Below are 16,704 nucleotides of genomic sequence, written 5' to 3'. Positions count from 1 at the left end.
CAAAAGTTCTTACAGAATTCAAGAGTAAGCATTCTGCATGTGTTCTAAGATAAAGATGTTTTATGGTGACTTAGACCACAGATATTTTGTTCTGTCTTATGTCTGTTTCTCTCTGCTAATCTTTGGTGAATGGTCTGTTTTCTAGATTAAAGAATTCCCTGGAATTAAGATATTTCAGGCCAACACATCCCTATACTTTGCCAACAGTGAAATGTATGTCTCGGCACTAAAGAAAAAGGTATAGCATTAACAGTTTTTTATTTTTCTGAATTTACCGCAGCGCCACGCCTGTAGAAAGGAGACTAGTGCAGTTTGTACCATATTCTTTTATTACAATTCACCCCGGGACACTTTTCAAAGCAACTGTTAAGAAAACTGGCGCAAGAGTAGAAGAGTTACCCAGAGGAATGAGTTGGAGTCCTTGTTTAATTTTACTGCAGGAATTGGATTAGTTGTTTAGGCAATGGCTTCATGGTTGTTTTTTTTTGTTGTTGTTTTTTTTTTTTTAACTTGTAGTGATAACTCAACCTCAGTTGTGAAAAATAATTTTTAGCCAAAAACTAACATATTTAGACAAAACAAAGAGATGCTTGTGCACTAAGTTTATTCTTGCATGAACATCATCTTATTCATCTGGTGCTGCATTACTAACACTGTGCTGACTTTGTTTTGCATGACAGACTGGAATCGATCCAGGTGCTATACTGATTGCCAAGAAAAAGGCCCAAAAGAGGCACGCCAAGGAAATGAAGAAGTCTATTAAAAGTGAGAGGAAAGCAGTTTTAAAACTTGTAAGTTTTTTTTACTTCCTACTCCTTGTTGTGTGTGATGGAATGCAGTGGCAATGAGAAAGGGAAGGACAGGATTTTGTGTAATGGGCATCTGCATTACAGAAAGCCTGAGAAGAGACATGGTCTGTGGACTTTGCAGTGTCTCGCTGTAGATGAGACAACTCAGATGTGGAAAAGATAAAAGGAAGCAATTGGCAATTGCTCAAAGTTTATTACACTAACGCAGTGCCCTGTATATTATAATAGATCATTAATGCTTATGAACATAAGATTATAAATAGACACTACATGGGCAAGTTTAGGGGGGATTACTGGTACACAGAATCCAACCTCACACGAGGGCCGGTGCAGTGTCTGAGCACGCGCACCAGCTGAGACACCAGAATGTCTGCAGGCATTGTGCAGCTCACAGCACCGTGCTGCTGCCTGCACTATGTGCCGCCCCATACCCTTTCTTCCCTGGCTACTTTGGATGTTGCAGCAGCGTGTGTACAGAGCATGGAGCAGCTCTGGAGGACCTGACTTCCCCATTCCTGTCTCTCACTCTTCCCCTCTCCTCTCTATTTCTTTCTCCCACTGTCTTCTTCCCCACAGACACGCTGACACTCATGTCTCTTCCCTCTTTTCTGTCTCTTGCTTTCCCCTCTCTGCTTTTCCCCACTCTCTTCTTTCCCCCACTCTCTTCTTTCTCTTCCTCCCACTCTCCTGTCTCTGTCTCATCAACTTCTGCTGCACTTTACAGGGTACATGATTGTCATGTCACTGACTGTCCTCAGAGGAGCTCAAAATCTAAACCCCTACCATAGTTATAAACTAATGTCCTACCATATTACTATATTTTGTGTGGTTAAGAGAGACCTTTCAGGAATCCCCCATTGAACATCCAGGGTTTGCTCGCTTCTGCACTAAGCTGTATGTGTGTCCATCAGCTAAACATGTGCAAAGAAATCTGATGCATACAACTGTAGCCAGCATCTGCATTACATAAACAGTCTGGCTGCATTCTGCAGAATGTCATGCTAATAACAGAAGTCTTCTGTTTCTGTTGATATCATTGATAATCATTTAATCAAGTGCCTTGTATCTTCTGTGACGTTTTTCTTTTCAGACTAATGATGGGGAAATGGCAGTGAAACATGAACTAATGGATGATGAACCTGTCACAGACTTGTCTGGAAATGTGACAAATGGATCAGCAGACAGGAATATGCACAATTCACCTTCTGAAGAACTGCAGTACTTTATGACTCCAGTTATCAACATTAACACCATCATTCTGGACTTCACCCCTGTAAACTTTGTAGATTCTGTGGGAGTTAAAACGCTGAAATCTGTAAGTGGTATAAAGCAAGAGCTGTATGTTATCATTTTATTGCGGGGTGTGGAACACCAGTACATTAAGGGCTTGATTCACTAACCGGCGCTAAGCCGGTTAGTGAGCCCTATCACTTAGCGAGCGCAGACCACGGCACTAAGTAGTTTGTGCCCACGCATCACTCTGAGTCTCGCTCAGTGCGCGCGCAGCACAGGTGCACCTGTATTAGTGCGCGGTGCGACGATAACGTCGCACCCGCTGCCCCTTAAGCGTCGCACCCGGTGCGATGATAACGGCGCATCGGGTGCCCCTGAAACCACTTCAGGAGGCACCCGATGAGCCGTTATCGCCGCACCAGGTGCGATGTTTAAGGGGCAGCGGGTGCAACGTTATCATCGCACCACGCACGAATACAGGCGCACAGCACTGTGCGCGCACTGAGCGGGGCTGTGCGCAAAGTAGCTCTGCGCGGCCGTTAGTGCGCAGAGCTACTTAAGGGACACTAAAGGCTTTTCACAGCGGCGCTAACAGCGCCGCTTTGTGAATCAAGCCCTAAGAGAAAACTGGGCACCAGATCTCTGCTGTTAAAAAAAAAAACCTGCTAACAGCTGGAGCTTCGGGGAGAGTCTCGTGATCAGCTGACCAGTCACTGGAAGTGTTGAGGGGAAGTGACAGGATAATTATCTAAGAATACAAAAACTGGTTGGCTATTTGAATTCTTCCTGCTGAGAAGGCCCTCCACTCAGGGAGACTGTGCACAGTATGTAGCCTCCTTTGGCATCCGGAGCTTTCTAGAGCATATTCAAAAGTCCAGCCAGCCCAAGCACTTTCATAAAATCAATTTTTATTTAATATCATGTTAAAATCTTCACCTGTACAAAGCCATTGAATGTGGCAAATGTACAATCAAGTCCATGGTTAAGTAAATAGTTGCTCAATTCCAATCATTTATACCATATAAAACATAAATTTTAGCTCCTCTTGTGCTCTAATGTCTTCATCAGTCCTCCATAGAAAGAATATCATATGGTTATCGCTTCTGTACAGTTACATCTGCACATCATTAGGGTCTTGAGAGAGAGGGAGAGAGAGAGAGAGAGAGACTTTACACTGGGTATCAACTTTATATTGTAGTGGGATCCAGGGGCGTTTCTAGGGTCCTTGGAGATCGGGGGCACCTGTGAGCACCAGGTGGGGAGGCGGGCGTGGCCATGAGGTTAGTGGGCGTGGCCATGGGTGGGGCCAAATGTACATGAACTTAGCAGCGGTGTAAGCTACAGATAACGGGCCTGCCCATCGCAATATTGGATGGAGCCCCCTGTCCTTTATTTAGATAATTTACAATCAGTATAGGTATAGATCAAAGATGTATACGCACATACAATTTTGATTGGTCAATCACTGACCCCCGATTTTACCACCCCCGTGCAGTAAGTGGGCCAACCGACAATGAATTTTATGAACAGAGCTAAAATTGGCTAATCAAAATTGTATGTGTGTACCAGGCTTTACAGCTAATACTGTACATACTGAAAGTAGCAGGGATCAACATACAATATAGCTGGTTTACAATCAGTAAAGGCACAGAGTAACACCTTACACTGTACACACTGGAGGTAAATCAGCACACAGTGCAGGCACTAGAGAACAGCGTATACTGTACATACTGTAGGCAGCAGAATTCAGCACACTGCAGCTAGCGTGCCAAACATATGAGGATCACGTAGTGCGGCGTGCTTATCGCGCCGCACCGAAAAATGGGTGGGCCATGGACCAGAATATAGGTGTGGTAACGGGTGGAGACAAATTTACATGAACCTAGCAATGGTGGGACATTAGATTATGACAGTGGTGGCGAACCTTTTGGAGGCCGAGTGCCCAAACTGCAACCCAAAAGCCACTTGTCTATCGCAAAGTGGCAACAGCAATTTAAACTAAATACTGTACAAACGTTTTAACTCATACATGAACATTATGGAAAATCCAAGTTGAAAATAAACTGTGAAGATAAACAATTTCATCCATCCTACTCCTGAAAAATGTATTCAATTTTTTAGAACCTCCCAGTTTTATTTTCTGTTTTAAAAAGCTAAAAAAGTAGGTTTAATGCTATTGTCTCATATGATAAGGATTCAGCTTTTCCCATAGTCTCGCAGTTAGCAATCATGTGACCCCCAACAAGACAAATTCAGCAATCATGAGGCCCCCAACAAATCATGAGGCCCCCAACAAGACAAATTCAGCAATCTTTAGGCCCCCAACAAATCATAAGGCTCCCAACAAGACAAATTCAGCAGTCATGAGGCACATAAATAGACAGCATTTCACATAAATAGGCAGAATGCCCCCTTAATATGGTAGCCCCCCAAGTTAGGTAGTGAGTGACAGGGACCCCCAGGTTAGCTAGTGAGTGACAGGCGCCTCCAGTTAGGTAGTGAGTGACAGGGACCCCGATAGTGAGTGACAGGGAGCCCCTTTAGGTAGTGAGTGAGTGCCAGGGAGCCCCTTTAGGTAGTGAGTGAGTGCCAGGGAGCCCCTTTAGGTAGTGAGTGAGTGCCAGGGAGCCCCTTTAGGTAGTGAGTGAGTGCCAGGGAGCCCCTTTAGGCAGTGAGCGAGTGCCAGGGAGCCCCTTCAGGCAGTGAGTGAGTGCCAGGGAGCCCCTTTAGGCAGTGAGTGAGTGCCAGGGAGGCCCTTTAGGTAGTGAGTGAGTGCCAGGGAGGCCCTTTAGGTAGTGAGTGAGTGCCAGGGAGCCCCTTTAGGTAGTGAGTGAGTGCCAGGGAGCCCCTTCAGGCAGTGAGTGAGTGCCGGGGAGCCCCTTTAGGCAGTGAGTGAGTGCCAGGGAGGCCCTTTAGGTAGTGAGTGAGTGCCAGGGAGCCCCTTTAGGTAGTGAGTGAGTGACAAGGAGGCCCTTTAGGTAGTGAGTGAGTGCCAGGGAGCCCGTTTAGGTAGTGAGTGAGTGCCAGGGAGGCCCTTTAGGTAGTGAGTGAGTGCCAGGGAGCCCCTTTAGGCAGTGAGTGAGTGACAAGGAGGCCCTTTAGGTAGTGAGTGAGTGCCAGGGAGCCCGTTTAGGTAGTGAGTGAGTGCCAGGGAGCCTCTTTAGGCAGTGAGTGAGTGCCAGGGAGCCCCTTTAGGCAGTGAGTGAGTGCCAGGGAGCCCCTTTAGGCAGTGAGTGAGTGACAGGGAGCCCCTTTAGATAGTGAGTGAGTGCCAGGGAGCCCCTTTAGGCAGTGAGTGAGTGCCAGGGAGGCCCTTTAGGCAGCGAGTGAGTGCCAGGGAGCCCCTTTAGGTAGTGAGTGAGTGCCAGGGAGCCCCTTTAGGAAGTGAGTGAGTGACAGGGAGGCCCTTTAGGCAGTGAGTGAGTGACAGGGAGGCCCTTTAGGCAGTGAGTGAGTGACAGGGAGCCCCTTTAGGCAGTGAGTGAGTGCCAGGGAGCCCCTTTAGGCAGTGAGTGAGTGCCAGGGAGCCCCTTTAGGCAGTGAGTGAGTGCCAGGGAGCCCCTTTAGGCAGTGAGTGAGTGCCAGGGAGCCCCTTCAGGTAGTGAGTGAGTGACAGGGAGCCCCTTTAGGTAGTGAGTGAGTGACAGGGAGGCCCCCCCTCTAGCCGCCGCCGCCGCTCCCACCCCCACCTGACAGTGTAGTCAGACCTCAGGATCAGCAGCGACCCGACCAGTAGTACGAGCGGGCGCCGGACGCACCCGCTCTATATGTGGAAGTGATGTCACTTCCGCATATCAGTGCGGGCGCTGGGTCCTAGCGCCCGCACGATTGGTCGCCGGCTCGCCGCCTGATCCTGAGGTCTGAGTGACGCGGCGGTGGCGGCTGGAGGGAGCCGCTGAGATCCGTGGCACCCCAGGACAGATTGGGGGCACGTGCCACCCCAAAATAGGGCTAGCGACGCCCCCTGGTGGGATCTGTTCAGTCACAATGGATGTGTTTGGTTTGAGCATTGACCAAATGGAAATATTGCTACACAAAACAAATGTATAAACTAATGAAGTTTTTCAGCCATATTCATTTCTTCATACACAGCTTCTGAGGAGCTTTCTGCGAGTGCCTCCTGGGATTGCTAACTGAATGTCCCTGTTGCCCAAATGCTAACAAAATTGTCTTGCATAGTCATTCAAATTATCTTTATCTCCATGTTGATTGGCCCAGTTCCTAGCTACATACAATTTGTATGGAATTTGCAAGCAAGCTGAAAGTAGCAGCATATCATTGACCATGTCTACTCAAATCTAATGCATTTTACATGCGTGGTTACAAAAAACTTTGCAACATGCTGCTTTTTTGTTTAGACTGTTTATATTTTTCCATAAATTACATAGTGCTGCCACCAAAAAGCACATGCATTTCAACACGTCAGTATATACAGAAGTACTTAGCTACAGGTAATCTTACTAGATGTTCAAACCAGGATGAATAGTAAGTTGTGCAAATAGAGTCCCCAGTGGCCGGATTGTGCATTGTCCTAGCCCCAGCTTTCTGCGACCTTGATATTACCCACTCTTGGAGACGAGAGAGATGGGTGTTGGATCTGTTATAAAGTGCATTCTTCTTATAGAGGAGAAAAAAAATTAATGTAACATAGACATTTTTAACATTCGCTATGATTAAGGACTGAAAGTCCAAAACATGTCAGCTTGAGATATGTTATGATGGCGTTTTCATTTTGCAGATGTCCAAACAATAAATGAGGAACTGTAGTGGACTGGTACGGACCTTCCTTGTGTACATACGTTTCTGCAGGCCTTTCTGCAGGGTGTAGCGGTGTTCATCTTTCAAAAACTACAATAGACATATTTAAGCTCTTAAAAATACTTAATATAAATATACTGTATGTAATGGATAATAATTAATATTCATGACTAAACCGTGCAGAGACACACTTGTCAACCAAAATATGTCTCTGGCATTATCTGTCACAACCCCTACAGTAGAAATCGAGGACTCTTAATAAAATGTAAACCAACAATCTGATCTTTACCGTATGTTTTGCAGATTATTAAGGAATACAAAGAAATTGGAGTTGATGTTGTCCTATCTGGCTGTAACGGTGAGTCTTGCATCTTTTCTCTCTGTGCAACATAGAGAAAAATGCTTTATTTCCAGTGCTTCCAATTTAAATGATTTTGTTCCATATTTAAGTTTTTTGTTTTAGTACTTTCTGTGTCATTGTTTTCAATTCATGTAAAAATATGTTTGCCTGGAAACACATAAGGTGGGTGCCAGTACTGATCTGCTCCAAAATGCTCGCTCTTTGTAAGGGCTCAAACCTACTAGCAGCCTTTTCTATGCTCTTGTGATTTGAAAAGCTCTTGCCAATGCAATGCTATGGGGGATTTTTATAAAATCACACTGCTCAAGTGGGATCACACCCATAGCATTACATTAGCAAGAGCTTTTCATATCACCCCCCCCCCCCCCCCCCACACACACACATTTTGTCACATTACTGCCACAAACATGAATCAATTTTATTGGAATTCCACGTGAAAAACCAATACAAGGTGGTGTACACGTAAGAAGTGTAACTAAAATCATACATGATTCCAAACATTTTTTACAAATAACTGCAAAGTGGGGTGTGCGTAATTATTCAGCCCCCAGTCAGTTGCCCATAGACGTTGCCTGATGAGTGCTAATGACTTAATAGAGTGCACCTGTGTGTAATCTAATGTCAGTACAAATACAACTGTTCTGTGACGGCCTCAGAGGTTGTCTAATGCTGGGGATACACTGTACGTTTCTGTACCGTGTATTGACCAGCTGATCCGGCCAGCTGATAATATTCAGCTGGCCCGATCAAGCTGCTCGACCCCCGCCCGCTCGATCCTCGCCGGCAGACAACGGAAGGGAATCGAGCGCTGATAAAGGAAGCGCCGGCGGGGACAAGCGGCAATCGATCCGCACGGACGAGCGGGGACGCCGCTGGGGTCCAACCAGCGGCTAATCGGCCGCCGGATCGACCCGTGTATTCCCGGCATAAGAGAATATTGGGAGGAACAACACTATGAAGTCCAAACAACACTTCAGACAGGTCAGGGATAAGGTTATTGAGAAATTGAAAGCAGGCTTGGGCTATAAAAAGATTTCCAAAGCCTTGAACATCCCACGGAGCACTGTTCAAGCGATCATTCAGAAATGGAAGGAGTATGGCACAACTGTAAACCTACCAAGACAAGGCCGTCCACCTAAACTCCACAAGCCGAACAAAGAGAGCGCTGATCAGAAATGCAGTCAAGAGGCCCATGGTGACTCTGGACGAGCTGCAGAGATCTACAGCTTAGGTGGGGGAATCTGTCCATAGGACAACTATTAGTAGTGCACTGCACAAAGTTGGCCTTTATGGAAGAGTGGCAAGAAGAAAGCCATTGTTAACAGAAAAGCATAAGTCCCGTTTGCAGTTTGCCACTAGCCATGTGGGGGACACAGCAAACATGTGATAGAAGGTGCTCTGGTCAGTTGAGACTAAAATGGAACTTTTTGGCCAAAATGCAAAACGCTATGTGTGGTAGAAAACTAACACTGCACATCACTCTGAACACACCATCCCCACTGTCAAATATGGTGGTGGCAGCATCATACTCTGGGGGTGCTTCTCTTCAGCAGGGACAGGGAAGCTGATTAGAGTTAATGGGAAGATGGATGGAGCCAAATAAAGGGAAAGCTTGAAAGAAAACCTCTTGAAGTCTGCAAAAGACTGGAGCGGAGGTTCACCTTCCAGCAGGACAACAACCCTAAACATAAAGCCAGGGCAACAATGGAATGGTTTAAAACAAAACATATCCATGTGTTAAAATGGCCTAGTCAAAATCCAGATCTAAATCCGATCGAGAATCTGTGGCAAGATCTGAAAACTGCTGTTCACAAACGCTGTCCATCTAGTCTGACTGAGCTGGAGCTGTTTTGCAAAGAAGAATGGGCAAGGATTTCAGTCTCTAGATGTGCAAAGCTGGTAGAGACATACCCTAAAAGACTGGCAGCTGTAATTGCAGCAAAAGGTGGTTCTATAAAGTATTGACTCAAGAGGCTGAATAATTACGCACACTCCACTTTGAAGTTATTTATTTGTAAAAAAATGTATGGAATCGTGTATGATTTTCGTTCTCACGTGTACACCACTTTGTATTGGTCTTTCATGTGGAATTCCAATAAAATTGATTCATGTCTGTGGCAGTAATGTGACAAAATGTGGAAAACTTCAAGGGGGCCGAATACTTTTGCAAGCCACTATATATATATATATATATATATATATATATATATATATATATATATATATATATATATATATATATATATATATATATATATATATATATATATATATATATATATATATATATATATGTGTATGCATGCATACATACATACATACATACATACATACATACATACATACATTTGCGCTTAATACACTGTCTTAAAGAGAAACTGAGAGTAAGTAAAAATTCATACATACCTGGGGCTTCCTCCATCCCCCTTTGGCCTGTTCCTTGCTGTCCTCCTCCATTGCCTCGTTCCTCTGATATGGCTCACGGTAAATTCGCTCCTGGCCACGAAAGCCTGTGCCAACAAGCAAAACATTTTGTGAACTTTTAACTTGATATACAACATAAGCAACATCTTGATTTACAAGCAAGAAAGTATACATGCGTCACATCATCATAACTGAGTCGATAGTTGTTCTCCCTGTCACGCTGCAGGATTGTACGTAATTGTACTTAATCTGAGTGTAGAGACTGTGCAAAGTCACATTTCCATGAAATCATCAATAGTAACTGTGATCAGATAGGTTCCTTGTTAAACCCACACACGAAAAATGTTGGGGCAAGCCAACAGATGGCAATGATTCTGTTATAGTGAAAGACTTGTTTGCACTTTTATGTTATACTATAACTGGTTATGGACGGATCAGTTCATTTCGGCACGCGGCTCTGAGAGCTGAGCGCTGAAACTGGGTGCGTCATAGCAGCAATGCTATGATGCGCACCCCGCGTAGCGGTAATCCGGGGCTCTGCCGGCTGCCAGACCCCAAATTACATCTCTCTCCGAGGAGGGGGAATAGTATTTAACACCACCTCAGAGTTTAGCAGCAGTGGGGAAAGCCGTCATTCGGCTCTCCCCGCGTCGAACTGAGCGGTGCCAAAATAATATGGTACATATTATTTCGGCACCGCTCAGTTTGATGCGGGGAGAGCCGAATGACGGCTTTCCCCACTGCTGCTAAACTCTGAGGTGGTGTTAAATACTATTCCCCCTCCTCGGAGAGAGATGTAATTTGGGGTCTGGCAGCCGCCAGAGCCCCGGATTACCGCTACGTGGGGTGCGCATCATAGCATTGCTGCTATGACGCGCCCAGTTTCGGCGCTAAGCTCTCAGAATTATGGATAGTGGAATGAATAACCTGGGTTTCCGTTAATTCTTATGGGGAAATTCGCTTTGATATAAGAGTGCTTTGGATTACAAGCATGTTTCCGAACAAATTATGCTTGCAAACCAAGGTTCCACTGTATGTGTGATTTAGTGTCATCCCTATGGGTCCCAGAGCTTCAGGTAATTCAGTTGGGTTTTTCAAAGTGTGATATTCCAGTACCCTTGACAAATGTCATGCTTGATTCACAGGACTGGTTATTCAAGATCTCACCAAGTTGAATTTCTTTGACAAGAACACAAGAAGCGACATCATTTTCCACAGTATTCATGATGCTGTTATCCACTGCACATTCAGAGCCTCCTCCTTAGTTTTTGCATCATCAGAAGAGCAAGTCCTGAGCTCTGACACACCAAGCCAGGTCTGATGGTCTGGAAACCAAGACAGTGCAATAACCTCTCCACACAAATTGCCTCAGATTCTACTATGGTTTACCTTCTGATGCTAACATGGCAATCTGTTTTCCCAAGCACTTTGAACCAATATGGTTTTGTGGGGAAAAAAAGGGCTGGTTTGATTACTGGCTTATACTGTTCAGCTTTCTCACACATTAATAAGCCATAATGGCTTATATTGTTCAGCCTCCTTTTAAAAAAGTTTTGATTTATTCAAACTATACATGGTTTAAAAATATAAACCCTAGGGGTAAAACACCTTAGTAATTTAATTTGTATCCCATTTTTATTACTATAAAGTAATATGCTTTTTCATTGCACATTTTAAAAGTTAGATAGTAGTGTACTAATGTTCTATGTGAAAGTGGACCTAAACTCAGAACTTCCTCTCTGCTCTAAAAGATAAGCAACAACATAATAACCTTTAAAGGAAAAAAAAATTTTCATTACAACTTACAGAACGACTACAATAAACCTGCAGTGTTTATTTCCAGAGAGCACAGAAAGGGTTAACCTCCAGAGTTTACATATTAACACAGAAAAAGGGCACCGTTCAGACACTGCTTACAGCCCTGGTTTACACTTGCTGATTACTTTCTAATAAAGCCTAATTAGACAGGCTAATCTCTCTAAAGCCACATAGAGTGAATTTCTTAGCAACAATTTGTGTTTTCCTTGTCTGCTGTACAACAGTTTAGGTCTGCTTTAAGAAAGCCTCATTTTCACTTTCAGTGTTCCACACTGTGTGTGGTTTCAAGATAGGTGAATGTTTATTCCTCTTTCTTGTGAAGTTCCCAGATGGAGCTTTGTTGCAAGAAGGATAGGCAACTAATACCCACATTGCTGGTTGAGTTTGTCTCATTTACAGAATTCCAGTTTCAACTTTTCCAATGCTCAAAATTACAAACATTCCAGCCATGTTTATTTTATAGAAATATCCACAGGAGGAACAAGAACGGACTCAGTTGTTGCTGTCTTTAGGTACTATTACCGCTATGTGACAATATTATGCTAAAGATTTCATCCTAGGTACCCCATTATGCTTGGGATTGTCCATAGCTAGAAAGGTGTATGACAGCAAGCATAGCCTTAATAATGCCGTACAACTGTGATGCCCATCCCTTTACCCACAAGTCAAGTTTTTATTCTGCTTTTCTTTTGCTACATTAATAATTTCTTACAGAAGCCTGTAAGGGGTGTAGATCTTAAATCTTATTTAATACTCATTTTACTTATGTGGGCTGTTTCTGGACAGATGCTATATTATTTTATTTAATCAAACCAAAACTCAAAGTGACCAACTGTAGGAACAAGTACTGCTCTTGCAGAATATTGTTTGTTCTTGAAGATTATTTAACAGTATTACACTGTATTTATGTATTTTACATTTGGAAAATGTTTAGCATTTTGTATATTATAATTAAGGATACTTTCACAAAATGCCATCATGCTTTACTGTATAACTGTACCTGTAGTGCTTTCTCTAGAATCTAGATGATGGCTCAGTGCCATAGTCAAAGCCATGGTTATTCCAGTAGTAATGTTTGGTTGTGAGAGTTGGACCACAAGGAAGGCTGATCGGGAAAGATTCAACACCTTTGAATTGTGGTGCTGGAGAAGACTTTTTAGCGTCCCATAGACTGCAAGAAGATCCAATCAGTTCAACATGTGTTAGGCCTCTTGCACACTACCGTAAATGTAATTCCCTTTTTTTTTTTTATTTATTTTTTATACAATCCGATTTTTTTTTTTTTTTGTCCAATTATAAAAAAGTACTACATGCCGTTACATTTTTTAATCGGAATAAAAAATCGGAACCGCATGTAATGTGCAAGAGGCCTTACAGTAACTCTAGTGCTATCTCTAGATGAGTGTTCAGTGCCCTCCAGTGCAATGTTACTTTGTGCTGCCCTAATGCTGGGAATGCACGGCTCGATTCTGAGCCATTTCGAAGGCTGAATAGATAATTTCCGACATGTCCGATCTCCTGACCAATCGTTTTTGTGCTAGATTCTGCATGGAGGACAATGGGAAAAGATAAGAGAATCGCCTGCAGAAACGAGCACGGAAAACGATCGGACGAGGAATCGAGCGGCAAAATCGAGCTGTGTATGCCCAGCATAACACTAGCATCTCCTCACTCCTACCTAATGCCTAGTACACACCATACAATTTTCTGTTAGATTTTCTGTTAGAGACTGGTCATTATCTCTGGTGCATTGTCTTCTGGTTATCTCCTGCTGAGTAGAACAATGCCTAATTGCTAGGCAGACAGATGGTTAGATAGATACATTTCCAACATGTTGGAAATTATATATCTGGCAGGTAAATCTTAAGCTACGTCTACACGTAGCGATCCGGCGGCGATTTGGCTTATCAATCGAGCTGCTGATGCGGCTCGATTGATAAGATCCGACAGGATGGATCTCCCCACCGGCGATTCCCTGCTTGTTCCCTACGAGGGGACAATGGCAGGGAATCGAGCGGAAGATAAGCGGCGTCGGCGGGGACGAGGGCGGGGACAAGGGCGGATCGAATCCGACGCGCGGGCGAGCGGGGACGCGGCGGGTATGCGGAAGAGGCGATCCGTGTAGATGAGGCTTAAAGGTGGCCATACACTAGTCGATTCACCATCAGATCGACCAATAGATAGATCCCTCTCTGATCGAATCTGATCAGAGAGGGATTGTATGGCTGCCTTTAGTGCCAACAAATTGTGAATCGATTTCACTATGAAACCGATTCACAATCTGTGCAGCTGCCGCCGCCGCCTACCTGACCCCCCCCCCCCTTCCCCGCCTACATTACCTGTTCCGCCAGCGCGAGTCCCCCGGTCTCCACTGTCTCTTCTTCGCTCTGGGCTCCAGGGCTATAGCTTCACTTTACTTCCTGCCGAGGGAAGTTTAAACAGTAGAGGGCGCTCTAGTATTTAAACTTCCTGTGGGGACAGGAAATATGTGAAGCCTGTCGGAGCCCAGCGCAGAGAAGGGACAGCGGAGACCAGGGGACTTGTGCCAGCGGAACAGGTAATGTATTGCCGCTAGCGTCGGTCGTCGGAAATTCAGCGCAATCCCGACCCACCGGCGATCGCACGGACGGATCGACAGGAACGATCGATTTCGGACGGAAATTGATCGGTCAGCATTTGCGCAACGATTTCACAGCAGATTCGATCACAGTGATCGAATCTGCTGTATATCAGCTGGAAAATCTGCTGTATATCAGCTGGAAAATCGTTAAGTGGATGGGTCCCTTAAGAGAAAATGCTGGGAATACACGGCTCGATTCTGAGCCATTTAGATGGCGCGATAGATAATTTCCGACATGTCCGATCTCCCGCCCGATCGTTTCCACGCTCGATTCTCCATGGAGGACAATGGGAAAAGATAAGAAAACCGAGTGGAAGATAAGAGAATCGCCTGCGGAAAACGATCGGGCGCGGAATCGAGCGGCAAAAGCAAGCCGTTTATGCCCAGCATTACAGAAAATTGTATGGTGTTAACCTAGCATAACACTAACCTTCACTTCTCAGAAGCCTAATGCTGAAAGTACATGGGTCGATTTTGCCGTTCGATTCCGCGCTCGATTCTGCGGGCGATTCTCTTATCTTCCACTCGTTTTTCTTATCTTTTCCCATTGTCCTCCATGCAGAATCAAGCCCGGAAACGTTCGGGCGCAAGATCGGACATGTTGGAAATTAACTATCGAGCCATCTAAATGGCTCAGAATTGAGCCGTGTATTCCCAGCATCACACTAATCCCTTTCCAAAGCCATTAACCCCCTTCTCATCCCTTGGATGTACTGTAGTTAAGCATACAGTGTGTGAACGTACAGCATAGATAAATGTACAGCACGTGTATGGAGCATGTGTGTGTACAGTGCTTGGAACATGTACTGTATGAATGTATACAGTGTGTGAATGTGTAGGGGCATGTGATCATAGTGTGGAAATGTGTACAGCATGTATGTACAGATCATTGGTACATGCACAGTGTGCATATGTACTGAAGTGGGCACATGCACAGATTGCATGTGTACAGAATGTAGGTAAATATGTAGCATACATATGGTACAGAACGTGGGTATATGCACAACATGCATTGGTATGTGCACAGTGTGTGTACAGGGCATGAGTACATGAACAGCATGCGAGCATAAAGAGCAATGGTACATGGTTAGCATTTGAATGTACAGGGTGTTGGCACCTGCACAGGACACTTGTGAACAAAACGTGGCTATATGAAATGAATGCGTAAAAAGCAATGGTACATGCACAGAGCACTTGTGTACAGAACATGGGCATGTGAACAACATGAGTGCATAAAGAGCAATTATATGTGCACGGCATGTGAATGTTCAGAGTGTTGGTACACAAATTCTAGTGTGATCAGCACCCATGCAAATATGAAGTTGTAGTGCCCTGATCTGGCCTTCCTAAGTTGGTAGTACTCAGTCTTCAGAAAGGATCAGCACCTCCAGCAGTGGTGGACACAGCCAGCAGTACTAGTTGCCTGGCGGCCCAGCTGATCTATTTGGCTGCAGTAATAAACTGAATTACACCAGCAACAAGCATGCAGCTAATCTTCTCAGTTCTGACAATATTGTCAGAAACCCCTGACCTGCTGCATGCTTGTTCAGGGTCTATGGTTGAAAGAATAAGAGGCAGAGGGCCAGCACGGCAGCCAGGCAACTGGTATTGCTTAAAAGGAGAGAAATATGGCAGCCTCAAGATTATTCTCACCTCAGGTTCCCTTGAAAAGTGCAACGCAAAGACAGTGGGCCCAAGTTTTGGTGACCCTTTCCCCAGAAAATTCACATAATTGTGCAGGTTTTCTCAAGAAAATACACATCATGTCGGCAGATATGCCCAGAAAATACGTGCAATCATGTCGGCAGATATGCCCAGAAAATACTGCAATCATGTCGGCAGATATGCCCAGAAAATACGTGCAATCATGTCGGCAGATATGCCCAGAAAATACGTGCAATCATGTCGGCAGATATGCACAGAAAATACGTGCAAACATGTCGGGAGATATGCCCAGAAAATACGTGCAATCATGTCGGCAGATATGCCCAGAAAATACGTGCAATCATGTCGGCAGATATGCCCAGAAAATACGTGCAATCATGTCGGCAGATATGTCCAGAAAATACGTGCAATCAAGTCGGCAGATATGCCCAGAAAATACGTGCAATCATGTGGCAGACCTGCCCAGAACATACACCTGCTAATATAAATAAAAAAACAAAAACATTTACTCACCTGCAGCAGCAGACCTCCTGTCCCAGCCTCCATCTGGCGCGCAGCTCCCATGGGTGGTTGGGTGGATAGGTAGCCTGGTGGGTGGGTGGGTAGGTAGGTAGGTAGGTAGGCAGCCTGGTGGGTGGGTAGGTAGCCCTTAGCCGGGTGGGTAGGTAGCCTGGTGGGTGGGTAGGTACCCGGGTGGGTGGCTGGTTAGCTGGGTGGATAGGTAGCCTGGTGGGTGGGTGCGTAGCCGGGTGGGTAGGAAGCCTGGTGGGTGGGTAGGTAGCCTGGTGGGTGGGTAGGTAGGTAGGTAGCCGGGTGGGTGGGTGGGTAGGTAGCCCTTAGCCGGGTGGGTAGGTAGCCTCAGTGTTCTCCCCAGGCTTTTTTGGAGCACCCGGCTAGTTTTTGTGAGCACCCGGCTGTCATCGGCTCACCTCCTCCTCTGCTATAAGCAGAGTTGTGCACAGAAGCACCGGACCTGCATTCTCTCATATTGCCCCACCCGGCTACTTTTTCATGCC

General features: G+C 45.1%; 1 protein-coding gene across 2 annotated transcripts in view; it reads left to right on the top strand.

Moving 5' to 3' along the window:
* SLC26A5 (solute carrier family 26 member 5) overlaps positions 1-12,371 on the top strand; it is a 101,933-nt gene extending 89,562 nt beyond the window's left edge. For both annotated transcript variants that reach the window (XM_068272678.1, XM_068272679.1), the window contains 5 exons: positions 146-238; positions 681-791; positions 1,900-2,124; positions 7,104-7,158; positions 10,731-12,371. In XM_068272678.1, the coding sequence (XP_068128779.1) occupies positions 146-238; positions 681-791; positions 1,900-2,124; positions 7,104-7,158; positions 10,731-10,906 (660 nt within the window). In that variant the 3' untranslated portion in view covers positions 10,907-12,371. The remainder of the gene's footprint in view (positions 1-145; positions 239-680; positions 792-1,899; positions 2,125-7,103; positions 7,159-10,730) is intronic.
* The last annotated feature ends 4,333 nt before the right edge of the window (positions 12,372-16,704 follow it).

The sequence above is a fragment of the Hyperolius riggenbachi genome, chromosome 3 (genome assembly GCF_040937935.1).
Source record: "Hyperolius riggenbachi isolate aHypRig1 chromosome 3, aHypRig1.pri, whole genome shotgun sequence".
NCBI classification, from domain to species: Eukaryota; Metazoa; Chordata; class Amphibia; order Anura; family Hyperoliidae; genus Hyperolius; species Hyperolius riggenbachi.
This window is presented reverse-complemented; position numbering and strand designations above follow the sequence as displayed.